Source organism: Arabidopsis lyrata (genome assembly GCF_000004255.2).
Source record: "Arabidopsis lyrata subsp. lyrata unplaced genomic scaffold ARALYscaffold_6, whole genome shotgun sequence".
In the NCBI taxonomy this organism is placed as follows: Eukaryota; Viridiplantae; Streptophyta; class Magnoliopsida; order Brassicales; family Brassicaceae; genus Arabidopsis; species Arabidopsis lyrata.
Window position 1 is genome coordinate 11,772,866 of NW_003302550.1, and position 21,191 is coordinate 11,794,056.

At 43.1% G+C, this 21,191-nt stretch overlaps 1 protein-coding gene across 1 annotated transcript; it reads right to left on the reverse strand.

Annotated features, from left to right (window-relative positions):
* Nucleotides 1-16,000: 16,000 nt before the first annotated feature.
* Nucleotides 16,001-19,876, reverse strand: LOC110227146 (myrosinase 1-like). The gene is made up of 13 exons (XM_021020498.1): nucleotides 19,814-19,876; nucleotides 18,609-18,737; nucleotides 18,460-18,520; nucleotides 18,295-18,356; nucleotides 18,128-18,203; nucleotides 17,869-18,034; nucleotides 17,515-17,770; nucleotides 17,318-17,430; nucleotides 17,007-17,227; nucleotides 16,871-16,905; nucleotides 16,685-16,784; nucleotides 16,487-16,589; nucleotides 16,001-16,395 (listed from the first exon to the last, which is right to left on the reverse strand). Exons 1-13 carry the CDS (start codon nucleotides 19,874-19,876, stop codon nucleotides 16,140-16,142), a joined length of 1,641 nt encoding a protein of 546 aa, XP_020876157.1. The 3' UTR covers nucleotides 16,001-16,139.
* Between the last annotated feature and the right edge of the window lie 1,315 nt (nucleotides 19,877-21,191).

Genomic DNA, 21,191 nt, shown 5'->3' on the forward strand with positions numbered 1-21,191 from the left:
GATGCCAACACTTGAGTGCCGGATGACCAAGTTTGCCACAAATCTGACAGGTGGGACGATTTTCTCCATTTGGTGAGGAAGTAGAGCTGGTAGTGGAAGAGATTTGCTGGTGAAACCCTCTACCTTTTTTGGTGAAAGCTCCTCTTCCTCTGTTGTTACCAAACCGACCATAAGATTTACCTCTTCCTCTGTTATTCTGATAGTAACTTGAATCATCAGCTCGAGAGGTATAGAAAGCAACATGAGGAAACACAGCAGCAACCACTTCATAACTTAACAGTCTGTCATCATACCTAGTGAGTCTCGGGATAATATCTTCAAAGCTGGGACATGTAGGAAGATCCATAGAGCCCTCTATAGAGGTTTTGATAGGCTCATAATCTCTCCCAAGGCCATGTAATGCTGCAAAGATTTTCATTTTCTCACTCACAGGATTCCTATTGATGTTAACTGCTCACAAACTTCCTTAATCTCCTTAAGATATACACTCATAGACTTATTCTGTTTCTCAGCAGTTTGCAGTTTCCTTTGAAGCTCAAATAGACGGGATGATGAAACTTTGTTAAAGTGAGAAGCGAGAGCCAACCATACCTCTTGAGAAGTTTTAGCTTTGACGACCTCGCTGAGAATATCTTCGGTGAGTGACCCCAAGATCCAAGCTTTCACAACTTGATCAGATATATGCCAGATGTGATATGCCGGATTTGGAGTCTCCATGACTTGACCATCGGTGGCTTGAGTAGAGAGAACGGAAGCAGGGCGTTTGAAGGCACCATTGATGAACCCCAGCAGGTTTTGACCAGACAGGAAAGACTCAAATTGAGATTTCTACAGAACATAGTTTCTCGCATTGAGTTTCACTGTGACACAGTCTGAAATATTGAGAATAGGTTGCGCATAGAGCTCAGATGTTTGAGTCTCCATTGCTCTGATACCATGTGGGAATTCACTCATTATTTGTGAATGAGGAACATTTCTCTTTTATTTCAACCTTAACCTGTGATTACAAGAGTGTTCTCTCTTTATAGAGGTTTACAGAGGTTTACTTTGCAGGGTTTCTACTGACACCTGTTATCTGACATTGCCTATTCATCAGGTGACGCCTGACTCAACAGGTCAAACCGGTTGCTGGTCGTAATCGGATCTTCCGTACGACAGCTCATCTTCTTCGCACGCGGTTCTGCTTTTGGCTGGTCTTTGTCGTTTCTGTTTGAACATGTAGACGATCGTTGTGACTTTGTCTTGGACTGGTAAGTGGGCTTTGTTACTTCGCAGCCCACTTCCTCTTTTCCTTTTTGATTCTGAGTCGCTGCATAGTCGTTTTGCACATCCTCTGTTTCCTTTGAGGCTGGCTCTGAGTTATCTTGAGACTTCATCTTTATAAAACCAAAATTGAACCAAACTAAAAATGCTTAGTTATTTCTTATCTTAAAACAAAAAAATAATACCAAAACTCAATTTTTTATAAATTAATTGGTTTTGTTTTCTTAAAAACCAAAAAAAAAACGAAATAAATCATGTTTTAATTAGGGGGGAATTATTAAAATAGGCCAAACATTATAGTATAATTATCAAAATAAGCCAAATCTTATTAAATTAAATATATAGTTTTTTTTTCAAATAAAATGACAGAAAATTTTGTAAATTTAACTACTAAAAACATCCATATTTTCAAGTATTTAATTTAGAATTACAATGCCTTCGTTAAGAAAAAAAAGGATAATTACATTATTCCAAGGCCACATCACATTAACCACGAGCCTCCCCGATGACACCATATATCTTACGGATTGTGGCCGCTCGATGCTTTTTATAACATGAAACCCATGTTTAAAAAATCGCTAGGCGCTAGTCGGGCGTTCGGGGTGTGCCTAGCGCCTAGCTAGAAAATCGGAGATTAAACGGGGATTAGTTTTGTGATTTTTTTTATCATATATATATATATATATAACATTTATGCAAAATCTACTAAGATGTTGGTGTGTTCAATGTTATAGTTTGAAGAAACTCTACTCAAAATTTAGTAGTTTTATTAACAATATTTTAAATATCTAAATTACACTTTTTGGTTTATTAACAAGATATATTTTTATTATTGTTACAAAATAAATTGAGGTAAGGTAAGAGATTATGCACTCAAAACAAAATAATATAATTAAAAATAATATATGGGAGAAACCGCCGTAAGCATGTAATGTTGGAAAAAAAAAAGACATAAGCAAGTAATAGAAAAGTCCCACATCGGTAAGGAGAGTAAGAGTTGTGGAAACTTTGCATAGAAGTTGAGGGTTCACCTCTTAAACAATCAATGGGCTTTGAGTTAAAGACCACAACGATTTTAAAGAAGTTCATTGTTTTTTTTTTTTTCCATTCATCGGTTAATTATCCGATTTTCAAGGATTAATGGGTAATTAATCGGTCAACGATTAAAGTAGCCGATTTGGCTATAATTGCGGCGGTTGAGCTGCGCCTAGCGCCAAGCAGGCGATTAATCGCCTGGGCGCCCGCGTTTTTGAACAGGGCATTTAACCAGAGACTTGCTCTCTGTTGATGGTGAACTTTGGGCCTGTTGGGGTCGGATTTCATCCCTTAGCATCGAGCCGGACTTTGGACGCCTCGGGGAACTTCTGAAGACACCTCGGGGAAGCATACCAACTATTTCGTAGGAAGCGAGCCATTCACCTCGGTGCAAAGTGCCATTCACCTCGGGTCACTGCACCGGTTGCCTCGGGGAACGCCCATAGCCTGCTCGGGGTCTGTCAGCAAGCTTGTGAACCCGAGCCGGCTCTCTTCAAGCGCCCGAGCCGGTTCACTCCAGGAATCCGAGCCGGTTCGTGCCAGGACGCCCGAGATGGATCCTTCCGTGGACCCGAGCCGATTTCCCTCGAGAGCCTGGGCCGTGCCTCTCTTGTCCCCGAGCCGATTGCACAAGTCACCCGAGGCAAAGACTTAGTAAAATATTCGTCTTCAAAGTACCATTTCCAAGCGAGTCGTCATTTCCGAAAAAGAAGGATCATTTCCGATAGACCCGGAAATGATAAGGAAGAATCTCAAAGGATCAACTCAAATCAGGAAATCTTCCAAGAAACTCCGAAGAATAAGGAAATTATCCTTATTTCGCGATATTCTAAGCCGACTTCGAGATAAATGGAAATCTTCCGAGAATATCGCTGGAGAGGCGGTTTATCACCCCTATATAAAGAGACTCAAGGCTCAAGCGGAGGGGCAAGCAATATCACTCTAGAATTTACACTACGCAAAGCTCTCACAGCACAAACACCTTTTTCTTTTACGATCAAACTCTTGTACGATCAAAGTCATCTTTTTCTTAATAATATCAAGAACACCATCTTTGGTATCAATTGATTCTGTCGTTCTTTGAGAATTCTCGCAAATCGTATCCCTAAATAAAAACCCTAGACAAATCTCGATTGTGTTAGTTTCGACTTCCACAGTTTGGCGCCGTCTGTGGGGATTACTTTAGAATTCTCTTACCGAAAAGGACGATGAACGAAGATGGTCGTCATACACCACCAGCCGGAGGAGGGAACCCTAACCCTCCGAACCCACAAAATCCTCAGGCCGATCTGACGATTATAGCGACCCTAGCCGAATTGAAAGACCTGATGGTTAAATTCCAGAAGAAAGCTGACGACCAAGAGAAAGCTAACAAAACCTTGGCGCAGCGAGTCGACGAAATCGCAACACGTGGGCAACAAAAAACCACACGTTTCCAGACTCGGCCGCCACGAGCTCGGAGGGACCTGCTTGGCATCAACCCGACAAGACTCACGTTCGCGACACCAACCGACAACACCAGAGTCGCAACCCGAGCCGACCCTGCCAGACGCGAGAACCAAGATGATCCCACCGAGCCAGACGCAGTGGACTTGACGGACGAGCCAGATGATTTGCAAGACGAGCGCACCCGAGCTGGAGCTAACTCCGCCGAGCGAACGGACCTTACTGATGACGAAGAAACTGAGGAAAACATAAGGTGGGCCGAAGAATCCGAAAGAGAAGACGAGCTAAGCAAGATCCGAGCCTCCCTAGCCAAGGCGGAAGCTGATATGAAGCTCGTCAAAACCCAGATACATAGCATTTCATCCTCCGCACCGAACATCGACCGAATTTTGGAAGAATCTCGGAATATGCCTTTCACCAAAAGAATTTCCGAAACGACGATGTCCAATCTGGGGAAGTTCAAAATCGACTCTTACAACGGATCAACCGACCCGAAGTGCCACATTAAATCGTTCGTGATATCTGTGGCCCGAGCCAGGTTCCAGCCCAAGGAGAAGGATGCAGGTCTATGCTTACTATTCGTGGAACACCTCAAAGGACCCGCATTAGAGTGGTTTTCAAGATTGGAACGAAACTCGATTGACAGTTTCGACGAGCTGTCTACACTATTCCTCAAGCAATACTCCGTGCTCATCGACCCCGGAACCTCCGACGCGGATCTGTGGTCCCTATCTCAACAACCCACCGAGCCGTTGAGAGATTTCCTCACAACCTTCAAATCGATGCTAGCCAAGGTCGAAGGAATTACAGATGTAGCCGCTCTTTCGGCTTTGAAGAAAGCTTTCTGGTACAAGTCAGAATTCAGGAAAGAGTTGAACCTTTCTAAACCGACAACAATTCGTGACGCGCTGCATCGAGCCTCGGATTTCGTCGCCCACGAAGAAGAGATGGCGCTGCTAGCAAAGAGGCATGAGCCAACGAAGCAGGCGCCCCGACCCGAGAAAACCGAGAAAGCCAAAGCAACACCTCCGGTCCAGAAGAAGACGACGCGTGAGAGCGGTACGTATACGCATCACGAAGGGCGCAATTTCTCAGGATACCATAACTACCAGATTGACACGCCCCGAGGCCGAGGCCGCGGCAGAGGCCGAGGCCATGGGCGAGGAAGAGAGTCCTTCACCTGGACAAGGGATCTACCACCGAGCAATGATCAAAAATATTGCGAACACCACAATATTTTCGGCCACCATACCTCGAGATGCCGAAGCCTCGGCTCTAAGTTAGCAACCAAATTCCTAGCTGGAGAGCTCGGAACGAACGTCACTCTTAAGGACCTCGAACCAGAGCCAGAGCCCGAGCAGACCAACCCGGGGAGAGACCCCGAGCCGAGGAACCAGGAGTCTCAGAAAAGAACCCGGAGGACGGAAGACGAAGACCGAGGTGGTACGCGGCAGAAGGTTCTCACCATAATGGGTGGATCACCATACTGTCCTGACACCGTAGCGGCAATCAAGGCTTATCAACGCCGAGCCGAAACGCCTAGCAATTGGACACGACCCTTCGATCGACCTAACGACGTGATCACTTTCGAAGAAAGCGAGACAAACGGGCTCGACATGCCTCATAACGATCCAATCGTCGTCACATTAGCGATAGGAGACCATGATATTTACCGAGTATTAATTGACACCGGCAGCACCATCGACGTAATCTTTCGCGAAACGCTCCGACAAATGAACATCGACATGTCACAGGTAACTCCGACCCCGAGGCCAGTCCTTGGGTTTTCAGGAGAAACTTTAATGAAGCTTGGAACCATCCAATTACCAGTCCGAGCCGGCGGGGTAACAAAGATAGTCAACTTCTCGGTCACCGACCAACCTACCATCTACAACGTCATAATGGAGACACCATGGCTAAATCTAATGCGAGCTGTCGCATCAACGTATCATCTCTGTGTCAAATTCCCGACCCCCAATGGCGTGAAAACGATTTGGGGAAGTCAGAAAAATTCACGGATGTGCTTCATGGCAGCACACAAGCTCCGAAACACGGTCACTGAAGCCAAGGCCGAATCTGACCACAAAAAATCGAAACTCGGCCGGAGCGAAGAGAAGGCTATATCTAAACAGTTATAGCAATTACAGATCGAGGAGGCACGCGAGGAGAAGAAGCCTACCTCGGATCCTGTAATCTCCATTAGCCTCGACGAGGAACAGCCTGAACGGTGCGTGGAAATCGGCAGCGACTTAACCGAGGAGATCAAGACCGAGCTCATCTCATTCCTCAAGGAGAACATTGACACCTTCGCCTGGTCGGCTGAAGATCTACCTGGAGTAAGCATCGACGTAATCTGCCACGAGCTGAATGTTGACCCATCTTTCAAGCCCATCAAGCAGAAGCGAAGAAAATTGGGTTGGGATCGCGCGGATGCCGTAAATGCAGAAGTAGAAAAACTCCTGAAGATCGGTTCAATCTCCGAAGCAAGATATCCAGACTGGTTAGCAAATCCTGTCGTGGTTAAAAAGAAGAACGGCAAGTGGAGAGTTTGCGTCGACTTCACCGATCTTAACAAAGCTTGTCCCAAAGACAGTTTTCCGCTCCCACATATCGATCGTTTAGTAGAAGCAACTGCGGGAAATAAGTTGCTATCATTCATGGATGCTTTTGCGGGATACAACCAGATTCTCATGCACCCCGACGACCGCGAGAAGACAGCCTTCATCACAGACCGAGGTATCTACTGCTACAAAGTCATGCCCTTCGGACTCAAGAACACTGGCGCAACGTATCAACGGCTCGTCAACAGGATGTTCTCCGAGCAGCTCGGGAAAACGATGGAAGTTTACATCGACGACATGCTAGTCAAATCCCTTGAAGAAAACGATCACATAGCCCATCTACGCGACTGTTTTCACCAGCTCACCAAGCACAACATGAAGCTTAACCCGGCAAAATGTCGTTTCACGGTAAAGTCGGGTGAATTCTTGGGATATCTCGTAACTGACCGAGGCATCGAAGCAAACCCGAAGCAAATCGATGCTCTACTAAACATGCCCTCACCACAGAACAAGCGCGAAGTCCAACGTCTCACCGGGAGAATCGCAGCCTTGAACCGATTCATCTCGCGGTCCACTGAAAAATGCCTGGCTTTCTACGATACTCTGCGCGGAAACAAGAAATTTGAATGGACTGATCGTTGTGAAGAAGCTTTCTAGGAGCTGAAGAAGTATCTGGCTAATCCACCGGTTTTGGCAAAACCAGTCCCGGGCGAGCCGTTATTTCTGTACATCGCAGTCTCTGATACAGCAATAAGTGGAGTCATAGTCAGGGAAGACAGAGGAGAGCAGAAGCCGATATTTTATATCTCGTAAACTTTCACCGACGCGGAAACACGCTACCCGCAAACTGAAAAGCTCGCCCTCGCCGTAGTAATGTCAGCTCGGAAGCTACGGCCATACTTCCAGTCTCACTCAATTGTTATCATGGCGCCCGTATCACTCCGAACTATCCTGCATAGTCCGAACCAATCGGGACGCCTGGCCAAGTGGGCAGTAGAGCTCAGCGAGTATGACATCGAATACAGGAACAAAACATGCGCGAAATATCAAGTCCTGGCCGATTTTATCATCGAGCTGCCAACAGAGAACGCCCGAGAAGAGTCACCCAACGCTGTTTGGATCCTCCACGTCGACGGCTCATCCTCAAAACAAGGTTCTGGCGTCGGAATCCGCCTAGCATCACCAGAGGGTGAAATCCTAGAACAATCCTTTCGGCTAAATTTCGAAGCGACTAACAACGTGGCTGAGTATGAAGCGCTAATAGCAGGACTTAAGCTGGCTCGGGGACTTAAGATCAACAAGCTGCGAGCCTTTTGCGACTCCCAGCTCGTGGCTAATCAATTCAATGGAGAATACGCGGCTCGCGACGAACGAATGGAAGCGTATCTTGCTCTCACGCAAGACTTGGCGAAACAGTTTGGAGAGTTCGAGTTAACCAGAATCCCACGAGGTGAGAACACATCGGCCGATGCCTTAGCGGCTCTAGATTCAACCTCTGACCCAAATCTGAAGAGAATCATACCGGTTGAGTTCATCGAAAAGCCGAGCATTGAAGATAATAGCAAGGATCAAGTTCTAACAGCTCGGGAGACAGAAGAACCAGAAGAAATGGACATCGAACTGCTAAACCAGCAAACTACGGACGCAACTGAGCCCGAATACGGAAGCAACGCCAAATGGATCGGAGCCATCCGAAGCTACATAGCCGATGGAGAAGTTCCTACTGAAAAATGGGCAGCTCGGAAGCTTAAGGCAAAAGCGGCTCGGTATACTCTGATCGACGGAGAACTCTTTAAATGGCGATTTTCCGGTCCCCTCCTTATCTGTGTCGAAGGAAATGAAGCTCGGAGGGTCATGGAAGAAATACACGGCGGATCTTGCGGAAACCATTCTGGCGGGAGAGCCCTAGCTATAAAGATCAAACGCCACGGATATTTTTGGCCGACAATGGTCAAAGACTGCGAGAAGTTTTCTCAACGGTGTGATAAATGCCAGAGGCACGCACCAACCATTCATCAACCCGCCGAACTCCTCTCTTCCATCACTTCGCCTTATCCATTCATGCGATGGTCCATGGACATCATTGGACTTCTACACAACTCCAAGCAGAAGAAACTCGTCCTCGTACTGACAGACTACTTCTCCAAATGGATCGAGGCAGACTCTTACGCCAGCATCAAAGACGCGCAGGTCGAGAGCTTCGTCTGGAAGAACATCATATGCCGCCACATGATATCTTACGAGATCGTTACAGACAACGGATCGCAGTTTATTTCGGCTCGGTTCGAAGGATTCTGCGAGAAATGGGGAATTCGCCTCAGCAAATCTACGCCTCGGTACCTTAGGGAAACGGACAGGCCGAAGCGGCAAACAAGACGATTTTCGACGGAATAAAAAAGTGCCTCGACGCGAAGAAAGGCCGCTGGGCCGACGAATTGGAAGGAGTACTATGGTCGCACAGAACCACGCCGCGGCGGGCCACGGGAGAAACGCCTTTCGCCCTTGTCTACGGCGCGGAGTGTGTGATTCCCACCGAAGCCGAGATCCCGGGACTAAGAAGACGTTTTCTCCCCGAGCAGGAAAATTCCAACACTCAGATGATGCTGGACGAGCTGGACTTAATAGACGAAAGAAGAGATTCGGCTTTGATCCGTATGCAGAACTATCAGAATGCAACGGCTCGGTACTACAATTCTCACGTTAAGCATCGCCGTTTCCACGAAGGAGATCTCGTACTGCGCAAAGTTTTCCAGAATACCGCCGAGCATAACGCAGGTAAGCTCGGCGCGAATTGGGAGGGTCCTTACACGATCGCAAAGGTAATCCGTCCCGGCGTCTACGAACTCATCAACATGAACGGCAAAGCGGTACCTAGATCCTGGAACGCAATGCATCTAAGGAAATACTACCGCTAAAAACCTAAGGTACGCATGTACTCGAACTACAGGGTGGCTTGATCCCTGAAAAGGGTACGTAGGCAGCTCGTCCTCGGACGAGTTCAGCTACCCCCCCTAACTTAAAAAGGGGGGGAGTTGGTCCGTATACATATACTCCCACTGAACTTTTTTAACTAATTTTCTAGTTTTTACCCTTCGGGTTATCAATTTTATCCACCTCGACATCTACCCTAAAAGTCACCTCGGAAACTTTTACGGTCATCTTATCGACCTATAAAGCTAAAAGTTCGTTCGGACGATGGCCACGTCCTCGGACAGAAAAAGCTCATTTCACTGCCTCGGTTACAGTGCGCTATATAAGTATTCGAGACAATTCGGTCGGAGATATCTGGCCACAAAGAAATTGTCTTCAGAAAACCCAGTTGACTTCAACACTGGTACCCCAGTTCGCTTCTAAGCACTGGCTTCGACTATATCAGCTCGGGTCGCAACCGATAAAGATTGGTCCACATGACCGGAACCCAGTTATCTTTTAACACTAGTGAACGATCCATTGTACTTTCACCTCGGAAGTCAAAACGGTTCGGAAAAGACTAACTTCCCAATAAACAAGTCAGATCTACGAAAACCCAGTTACTCAACACTGGTACCAGATCTGGTTCGGAAACATCTCAAGGTAAACAATAACAAATCAGGCACTTGGGAAGAGCATTCATATTAAATGGATAAAGCCATCCAGGCATAAGTTTTACAAAAAAAAATAATAAAGTCCTAAACATAAAGGACGCCTCGGGATCACTTGTCCTGCTCCTCGACTCGAACAAGTGCAGCCTCGGAGCCTAGGTTCGTACCCGCTTGATCGATAACTCCAACTTCGATCGCTTCACCTTCCACCGAACTATTCCCAAGGCTATCATGAACGGAGTCAGGCGACACCGGAGGAATCTTCAAAGTTTCGAGCAGCTCAACTGCGAGCTGAGAGTACTCCGCCTCGGCATCCCCAAACTCTTCTTTCCATGCCTCCACTTCTTTCTTCTCATCCTCGATCGTCTTGCCCTCCTTAAGCTCGGCAATCAGCTCGGCGTTAGCCTTAGCCTGGGAGAAGTACATGTATCGATCAGCGACCTGGTCGAACTGCTCCAGCTTCGCCTCGATCGTTTTGATCTGCTTGGCGAACTCTTCGGTAACCTCCCATTTTGCAGCCTTCCTGGCTCGGGTAACCTCGGCCTCCCAAAGGGACTTCTCCTCGGCAAACAAGCGGTTGAGGCGCTCAATCTCCGCTTTGGCTTTTTGCCGAATTCGAGCATTCTCCTCGGCCTCTTTCAGCCTCGCTTCTCGCTCAGCCGAGACCAAGGCCTCGGCCTTTTCCCTCGCTGCAGTTGCCTCGGCCACTCTCCTCTCCGTTTCCACGCGGGCTATCTCAAACTGCTCGTTGGCAGCTTCGTGCTGGCGATTCGTGGACTCGTAAGAACAAACCAGTGTGTTCATCGAGGAGAAAGCCTGGGAATAAGACAACAAAAACGCGTTGAGAACAAAGTATTTCGGAACGAAAAATTCAAAGAACATTTACCTTTAGAAAGTTGGCAGAAGTCTCGGCGTATCGTTCTGCCTCGGCCAAATTCTCAGGGGCCGTCAGCAGCGGCCATGCACACGAAGCAACAAGGTTGGCCGAAGCCACCTTGTCCTTGTAAATCGGCCGAGAGCTACTGTGATCGCTCTTCGACCTCTTCCTCTTGTCGGTAGAACGCTCGCCCCGAGAACGTTTCCCCTTGGACTTAGCATGTCCACCAGCGGCCAGCCCAACCACGACCTCGGTACTTTCCACCTCGGGAGCACGAGCTCCACCGGTCCCAGCCAGGACGTCCTCGGATGCTTCGGGAGGAACCGAAGTCATAGTTAAACCGATCCTTGACCCTTCGGGATCATCTGTCACCTCAGGCCTGTTTGACGCCTCGACCCTTTTAAGTCTGAAGTGCTTGGTCCAATGACACTTCCGGGAAGCCAACTCTTCGTGCGTTTCCAAAAGATCTTCGGGGATGAGCTCGAGAAATGTCGGATCACGATCTGCAAACGAAAACAAAAGTGGTTAGAATAAATCAATGAAGTCACAACAGAAAGGAAATTCAAACGCTTCGGGTAAACTACCTATTTTGTCCCATTTCGCAACAATTTTATCAAGGCATCCCTCGGGGACAGAGTCCTCGTCAATCGCAACGAAGAAGAAGTGATCAGTATATTTCTCATCCTTACTCGGGAACCCGCCAATGATCATTTTATTCTTGCTCGGCGAGATGTAATATCTTTCCAAAGGACCCGGGCTACGACGAACCTCCAGGAAATTCCTTAAATGCCCGAAGGACAAGGTTTTATCCGCCTCGAAACTCCTAACTAAGATCCCAATAAGATGCCGCAGTCCACGAGTTGAGATCTGAGCTAACGCAATCTTATACGACCACAAGTACTCCACGATTAGCCTCGGGAGAGGGAATCACATGAAACAAAAATGGAAAAACCCCTCGTACAACGTGAAGAACCCCTCGGGAGGATTATCGGCTCGTTCGCTCGGGGTCGGAAGCCTCATAGTGACTCCCTCACTAAAACCGAACCGAGCTCTTAAATCTCTAAGGGAGTCCTCGGTAGATAGCGTAGAACCAGGAGGGTCAGGCCTTTTCACCTTTCTGCTCGTTTCACCTTCTGCTGATGAGCCTTGGCCGCTTGCACCCTGGCCCAAAGCATTCTTGCCTCCGCGTCCGAGTCATAATGGATCGCTTCGGCCTTAACTAGGAGCAAAGGCGGTTCGGGAACATCCTTCCAGCGAGAACCCCCAGCTTCATCCGTAGCCGGAGGGCGCATCTTCCTTTCGTTTAACGTCGCCTCGGGGTCATCAGGCAAATCTTCATCCCAAGCCACGTTCGCAAAAGAATCTTCCCGAGCCACAAATCAGCTCGAATCTCGGCCCTTGGATGACGATTCTGCTGCGCTATCTTCGTTCGGCTCGGAGCGATCTGAAAGACTAGCCTCGTGTCCTTCCGAGGGACTGCTCCAAACCATCTTCCTTTCGTGAACAGGAATGTTTCTGCCTCGGGATGAATCGCTCGAATCGGAAAGTGACATCTTTCGGCTCGGGTAAATCGAAAAGAATCGGAGAAACAAGATTTGAAATCGGAAAAACCAAATCTAAGATCTAGCACGGCGGAGGAATGACGGAAAGTAAAACAAAGCAGAGGAAATTAAAGAGATCAAGATCAGAGAGAAAAGAAGCGAACCTTAGAATTTTTCCTTGCAGATCGCGAAATGAGAAAATGAAGTGGGAGTCGGATATTTATAGAATGCTTCAGCGCGTCGGGTACGGCCGAGTTGAAGAATATTTTGCATCCGCCCAAGTCTCGAGCGTGTCGGGTGCGCGTGAGCAATATCAGGATGCTTCGCTTCCGCACGAACCTCGGGAATCATCAAAGACCTTTCCGCTTCTCGAGAAGGAAACTCAACCGTCACACGCTAGAAGAAAACGAAACGTCAAGGGGATTCGAATCGTCAAGAGAATAAGAATCATCGAAGGATACGAACCATCTTTGAAACATGGAAAAACTTCGCGGCATACAAGGATGGGCTCGGAACAAAGTTTAAAACGGCTCGGACTAACAATCGTAAAGCTCATTGCTCGCTCCTCGAATCAACGAGCTGGGGGGCTAACTGTTGGGGTCGGATTTCATCCCTTAGCACCAAGCCGGACTTTGGACGCCTCGAGGAACTTCTGAAGACACCTCGGGGAAGCATACCAACTATTTCGTAGGAAGCGAGCCATTCACCTCGGTGCAAAGTGCCATTCACCTCGGGTCACTGCACCGGTTGCCTCGGGGAATGCCCATAGCCTGCTCGGGGTCTGTCAGCAAGCTTGTGAACCCGAGCCGGCTCTCTTCAAGCGCCCGAGCCGGTTCACTCCAGGAATCCGAGCCGGTTCGTGCCAGGACGCCCGAGCTGGATCCTTCCGTGGACCCGAGCCGATTTCCCTCGAGAGCCTGGGCCGTGCCTCTCCTATCCCCGAGCCGATTGCACAAGTCACCCGAGGCAAAGACTTAGTAAAATATTCGTCTTCAAAGTACCATTTCCAAGCAAGTCGTCATTTCCGAAAAAGAAGGATCATTTCCGATAGACCCGGAAATGATAAGGAAGAATCTCAAAGGATCAACTCAAATCAGGAAATCTTCCAAGAAACTCCGAAGAATAAGGAAATTATCCTTATTCCGCGATATTCTAAGCCGACTTCGAGATAAATGGAAATCTTCCGAGAATATCGCTGGAGAGGCGGTTTATCACCCCTATATAAAGAGACTCAAGGCTCAAGCGGAGGGGCAAGCAATATCACTCTAGAATTTACACTACGCAAAGCTCTCACAGCACAAACACCTTTTTCTTTTACGATCAAAGTCATCTTTTTCTTAATAATATCAAGAACACCATCTTTGGTATCAATTGATTCTGTCGTTCTTTGAGAATTCTCGCAAATCGTATCCCTTAATTAAAACCCTAGACAAATCTCGATTGTGTTAGTTTCGACTTCCACAGGGCCTGGGCCCAAATCCCCCTCTAGGCCTCCAGATTGACGTGACGGGCGGAAGATATGATTTTTAAGAGCCCGGCCCAGTGAAAATTTGGTACAGCAAAAGGTCCAAGCCCATTACAAATTGAGGAACTGACCACAGGGGCAAAAAGGATACTTCAACGGTACAGGGTACCCCACCCCTGTACCATATATAAAGGAAAGTAGAATGATTGGAAAAGGCCCCGAAAATAACCGCTTTGACAGAGAATATTGTACAGCCGTAAGAGAACTTTGCGCTCGGCCCGTTGACTTAGTAGTTCAGCTCGTCCATCTTTGTAATCGTCAGCTCGTCTTTTAATAAGGGATTCTTCTTTCTTCTCTTGAGACACCGAACTTGTATTCGTACTTGTGTGATTCGATGATCAACACTCTCCAAAAGAAAAGGAAAAACTTGTTTTTCTTACCTTTTTTAATCGTTACGAAAGAATTGGAGGTGCTTTATTATCAGAAATACAGTAATCTTTCTTTTCATAGCCATTACATTTATTTTATTGGTTATTCATATTTAAATCTATTAAAAACAACACATGTTTATTTCTTATTTACTAAACAAAAATTTCGTCCTATAAGTGTTGCAGCGGGATTAGACAACGGTTCTCGGAATCAATCCATGGATTGAGCATCAATTATTTCTTGGAGATCTTGTTTTGCTTCTTGAGAAAACAGAGATATCAAAGACTTGAAGTTGAGATGTTCTCGTTTTATTAATCGAAAACAAAGGAACAATAAACACCTTTCGAACCTACTTATATAATCGTAAGTCGATAACACAAATCGAAAAGTAAACACAAGTCATCTGAAAAACTTCTTTTAATCATTACCAAAGAATTGGAGGTGCTTTATCATCTGAAAAACTATCATCCTTTCCTAACCATTACATTGGCTTTGAATGGTAACCCATTATCAAAGCGGTAAAGGGTGTACAACTTTGACAGTTACCAATCACAAAAGTTTTATCAAAAGTGTTACTAACAATTTTACTCACAGCTTTTTTGTACAGCTCTTTCTTACAGTTTTGCACTATTCTGGTAAAGCTTACATCTCCAGCTAACAGTTAAAAAATTTGTACAGTTTTTGGTTACCAATCAGACTCATTACGTTTTTTAGTTACTTATATTTATCGTATATTAAAAACACAAGTAAAAAAAAAAAAACTAACCATAATCATTTCATAACTAATTCCGTCAATATATAATATCGTCGGACCAAGCGCCGTCAATAGTACTTAAACTCGGAACCTTTGTTTGAAGACTATGTAGCGACTCAAATGTTTTAATCTACCTTTAGATGGTCAACTAGTACGTCATTTGAGCTACTAACACCTAATTAAAACATGTCTTTATCTACAAAACTACTAAGAAATCCAGATATAGAGCCTATTTGAACCAAACATTACATTAACTTCAAGGCTCCTGCTACTCTCTGATTCGACGTTTAAAGGCTCCACATTTCACTCTAAAACTTTCCTTCCAAGAAACAGTACACTCAATTTGGCTAGAAAGGATAGACGCAGGCATGGAGAGCTCCCAAGCTCGCCTTATCAATTAACTAATCAAGTTTCTTGACCGGATCATATGGAACAAGATCTCCTCAATACAGCTTACAGACTCACGCAAACTCGAAGATGGGCTCCGGCCCCCTGGTTCAACTCGAGAAACTAAAGTTTTCATTATGGGTGCTAATCCTTTAAATATTTTCTGTCTAATACTTTAAAACACTAGAATCAAGGACACATACAATGTAACACGGTTTTTATTTGAACAAATTTTACATTCATACAAAAAAAACATTACATTGATGACTTGTGTGTTGTACCGTTTGTTCCTCTTCATCCATATTTCATTGGTTATCGTCAGCCACGCCATAACTCTGATAAGGATTTAATTATCAACCCATCATTCTTTTTTTTCATAAAACAATAATAATAAGAAAAGAAAAAAAAAGACTGAACGTTTAACGTACGACTCGATATCGATTGAGATTTTGTGGAAACTTTGTTGTCCTAAACAAGACCGCACATAATACAATTGATTCAAAGACCAATTTATGTTTCTATGCTTTTTGAAAATATGAATCATTCTTATATAAAAGAATTTTTCCAAATTATACGCATAACTATGGATGTCAGATCCGTGTTTGTAAATTTCAATTTGGCGCGGATTGGTTTTATTGCGTTCTTTTCCCTTCCAACATAATTTTAGTAAATAAAGTATTTATTAATATTGATCATCTGTTATTTTAATACATTACGTAGAAAAAGCCCCTTATCTATGGAGCAAGTAGAAACAGGGGACATAAAAATGATCTTGGTGGGCATACAGTGGTTTGGGTCTTTCATGCATCTGCAAGACTCTTCCGATCACGATTCTTGAAAGAGACGCTTGAACGGAGGAGATCTTGGTTCGTAGAGTCAGTGGTAACGTTTATGAACCGCTGGTACCATTTGCCAGATGCTTTGAGGTCTCTATCACCGGTTACATTAGCGAAATCAATGTAACTTAGTCCGAATCTGACGGTAAATCCGTTACCGAATTCGTAATTATCCCCAAGAGCCCAAGCAAAGTATCCTTTCACGTTGACAGCCTTCTCCCTACAAACATGAACAATCATTATTTATCAGGGAATATATATATATATATAAAGAGCAACGTAAGAAAAGTATCAATGTTTCATCCACTCACTTGATGACTTTACTGAGAAAACAGAGATGACTACAGAGATAATCAATCCGCTTGTAATCGGCAAGAGCCTCGTCAAAGGATTCATCACCGGGGGTACTAATTCCTAACATCAACAAGTAGACAATATTTGATTCAATTTCTTGGACTAAATCTGAAATACACTAAAACCATGTATATATGAAAGAGAGTAGAACTTACCGTTTTCGGTGATATATATTAAAGGGTCACCGTATTTGTTTTTATAGTACTCCATTACGTAGTAAATGCCTTTTGGGTAGTAATAACTGTCTTTAGCGAACTGAAAAATGGAAGTATGTATATAATCAGAAAAATGGATGTTATTTTGCTTAAAAATAAATGGAAAAATGGATCATGCATATATACCGGTGGACCAGGAGCATGACCAGTTGCATTTCTAGCTGTGAACACAAGGATGCAATAATTTATGGTACGAAAATGTTGTAATTATAAGGAGATAGATATATAGAAAGGTTAAAACTAGGTGGAAATAGAGTGGTACATGTGAGAGTTGCGCGTGAATCCATCATGGCAGTGTGTACGTCCGGAGGAACAATCGCGTCATTATTTTGCGCATATTGAGTAACGTAATAGTTGAGACCAAGAAAATCATATGAACCCTTTACAAGAGCAGTTTCTGTTTCAGTGAACTCTGGAAGCCTCTTACCAACAAGTTTCCTCATGATGTCTGGGTATTTACCCTCTGTTAGTGGCCCCATGAACCTGATGCACATATATCCATATATTTTATTAGCTTTTATATATATATTTATGTTAAAAAAAACCATTTCATTCTTGGATATATATATATACCATCCATGGAAAAATTCTTTAGCCCTCTCAGTTGCCGCTTTGCTCTCTGGAGTGTCATCAAATGGGAGAAACCATCTAGTTATCATCACAGGTCCAATCTTCCCTCCTTGGTCCTGTGGTCACGTAAACATGTATATACACAATGATTAAAATAGAATCACATGTTAGATTACACCTTTTCAAAATGGAGGACCCACCTTATATTTTGTCTTGTAAACATCAACGGCTGCTGCATGAGCAAGAAGTTGGTTATGTGCAACAAGATATGGTTCTGTTGACGAATTTCCGCCGGGGCATCTTTTGTCAATCTTAGGAGAACATCGACCGGGTGCATCTGTTCCTATTGCATAACCTCTCGTAGGAACTGTGTATAGCTGGTTGATCGTGATCCAGTTCTTTACCCTATCACCAAATTTCTCGAAACATAGATCTGCATAATCCTTAAAATCGTCTCTGCCCATATTATAAATCTTTTCGTTAGTGCAAGATCAAATCTTTCTATTCTTTTTTATTTATCGTTTATAATAATTAGCATGGCATCAAATACATACATGATCGTTCTGTTCAAGAAACCGTTATATTCATCTTGCAATGTTTGAGGAAGGTCCCAGTGAAAGAGGGTAACGAAAGGTGTTATATTCCTTGCGATCATGTTGTCTATGAGACGGTTGTAGTAGTCAATACCACCTTCGTTCACTCCCCTACTCCTCTTTCCTTCTGCTCATATATATTGCATATTTACTCTTCCAAACAATTTCAATCGAATATTAATATACCATATATATACATGGATCAATAATGTACACATACTTGGAAGGATTCTTGACCATGCAAAGGAAAATCTGTAGCCAGTAGCGTTGAGTTCGTCAATCACGTCTATATCTTTCTGCAATTTATATATATACACAATCACATAGTTGATAGATAATTCAGTGAATATATTAGCTTGCATATATATAATGTACTGAGGAACTAACATGCCAATTCGTATATGAGTCACAAGTAGTGTCTCCATTTCCCAAATCGGCTCCACCTTTCTCTGATAGCGTACAAGCGATATTACTAAGAAGACATAAAAAACATCCCTCGCATATAGATGTGTAAGCAAATATATGTATATAGTAACCATGCTTGCTGCAAACCTGGGAACCGGTGGGTGAAGCCATCCCAAACGTTAAGTCCACGACCTCTGCCGCCTTCCACCTGAGATGAAAAGAAATTACCATGCAACATTAGATTTTAGTGTTTTTTAAAATGGGTCTGGAAACATAATGTGTGATTTGTTACATGCCTGGTAAGCAGAAGACGAAACACCGAAAATGAAGTCTTTTTCGAAACTGCCACTGTTGAAAAGTTTAGTTTGGTCACTTGTGAATGGCTCGTTTTCTTCACAAGTAAACTCTTCACCTTTACAAGTCGCCTAAGAAGCTTCATGGTTAACTTGTAGTGTGTATGTTTTGTGTTGCATGGAAGCCTTGTGCAATTCTAGGGTTTATATAGCCTTTGTTAGAGAAGCATGACGTATGCATTACCTTGTCTTAGCGTCATGATATTTTGGGAGGTTAAGTTGACATGAATCCCGTGGGTTTGCTTACTCTAGCTGAATGTTAATTAACCTATTTTGGTGATATTTGTTCTTTTATTTGTTTCCACTTTTCAGACTGCTTTACTCTTCAATCAATCATTTCATTGAGGAAAATGTTGCATTCTTTTACTCAATTGTGAATTGCTTATTACTATCGTTATCTCTATTGAACATTTGTTTCTTATCCAGAACACGACTTGGAGCACAAACTAAGTTACATCTTCAATTGATTGGTCAATAGTCATGCAATATATATAGAATGTCCGCACAAAACTAGAAAGTACTATATGCATCAAGAATGTTAGTAGATTATGTTCAGAGCCTTTTATGTTAGAATCTAGAATATGATCAAGTGTTCCATTAATCTAGAATAACAACTCCCTTAGATAATAATAATAAATAATAATAGATACATGAATCAATCGTAGGCCATTCATCACGAGGCTCAACGCTCACACCTCACAGTCACAGCATATCTCTTATGGATTTTCCCTGATCGATACTTTATCACATGAAACTAGGGCTCTCTATCCAAAAAGACAATAAATAAAACCAACCAACCTTTTGCTTTTTTTTTTCCATCGTTATTAAAAATTGGAGGTGCTTTATCCTATGAGTCATCTTCCCTTTTCTTCTGGGATTGCCAAGAGGATCATGCATGTAATTCTTCTGGGTACCCACTGTGGAGATTTGAATTCGTGATCTTGACTGTAATTCTTTAGAAATATCCCATGATACACTAATAGAGCTACAAAGGCGAGGTCGAACAGTCTTATTTTCTTTTTAGTAACCATTAATTGTTTATTTTTGTGGTGTTTAAAAAAAAAAGACAAGTCTTTAATTTCTACCAAAGTGATAAGAAATTCAGGCATATATACAAATATACAACCTATCTGAATCAAACATTATACAGTATGTTGTGTCGGTTGTTCCTCTCGTCTGTATTTCATTGAGTATGGCCAGCCATAGGCCATGACTTTTATAAGCACTTGACGGTCACAAGTAATTTATTGCATTCTATGAAATCTTGTTGAGTTAAAAATAAAATTACCCTAAATGAAAAACAATGTGTTTTTTAATAAGAACAATTTGTTTTTTTTTTTGTAGGTATTCATTGTGCTAATGTTGACGTACATAAATATGATATTCAATTTAATATGTCGAGTGCATTATATATCATATAGTACATACATCACATGTTTTGGGCGTTCTTAGTCTGATATGTACATACAATATATCATAGTACATGTTTTAGGGTTTTTATTTCCTAAATTAGAGTTTTACAGTAAATTGTATATTCAATATAGCCACAATAAAGAAATAAGTGATCATTGGGAAGAAGAAAATAAATTAAAAATATTGCACCGGTTACTTGCACAATATGATTGTAGAAGATGAACGAGACCAAGAGACTCAGTTCAATTTATCTGATTTCATATAAGGCGAAGGGAAGGGAGTAGATACGTCTACAAATGTGAACAATATGATGGCCAATCGAGCCCAAAATCGTGAAGAACAAACGCATCGACCATTAAAAAAAATTTTGATTGAGCATATTTGGCAAAAATCGGGCCAAGGTAATTCTACCTTTTGTAATCCTATGTTTTTATATATTTATTTTCGATGTTGCAAATTTTTTATTTATTTTATGATACTTAAACCGGTCTCACCAATGGAAACAGATTTATTAGCAGTATAATACAAAACTAGATTTTAACCCGCGGTACACCGCGGGATGATTTAATTTTAAAGTTAGTATAAAAATATTTTGTAAATTGTATCTCCTTATAACATATTTATTTATATTATAGTTTACAATTGTTATTAAGTAACGGTATACCACGAGTCCACGAGATAATTATTAATAAATTGAGGATTTAACCCGTATTAAAGCGGTATATAAATATTGATTCAAATTCGTCCGCCATATAAATCATTTCCGAAATATAACCCGTTCCGTAATTTCTTAACCCGTCATGTGATTTGTATTAAAAAAAAATAAGGATTAAATCCGTATTGAAGCGGCAGATTAATGATATTTTAATCTTTTTATTATTGTTGATTCAAAAACCCGTCCCGCCAAACCCATCCCGCCAAAAAACTCATTTATTTTATTAATGTTCTTATTTATGATATGATTCTGAATCATTGTCTAAATATTTTAATCGATGTAGAACGTTGAACACACATTTTCGTCAATTGGATAATATATGTCCGTTTTAAAAATTTCGAATCACAGTATATGCAGAAAAAAAATTGATTTTTTTTTACTTTATGTATTATATAATG

What these genes read in the sequence shown, in the direction of transcription:
- LOC110227146 (XM_021020498.1), bottom strand. Translation starts at nt 19,876, where the DNA reads ATGGCCTATGGCTGGCCATACTCAATGAAATACAGACGAGAGGAACAA. An exon ending in TTTACAAGACAAAATATAAG is followed by an intron (nt 17,431 to 17,514) that starts GTGGGTCCTCCA and finishes ACGTGACCACAG; the next exon opens with GACCAAGGAGGGAAGATTGG. An exon ending in TTTCTCAGTAAAGTCATCAA is followed by an intron (nt 16,396 to 16,486) that starts GTGAGTGGATGA and finishes TCATGTTTGTAG; the next exon opens with GGAGAAGGCTGTCAACGTGA.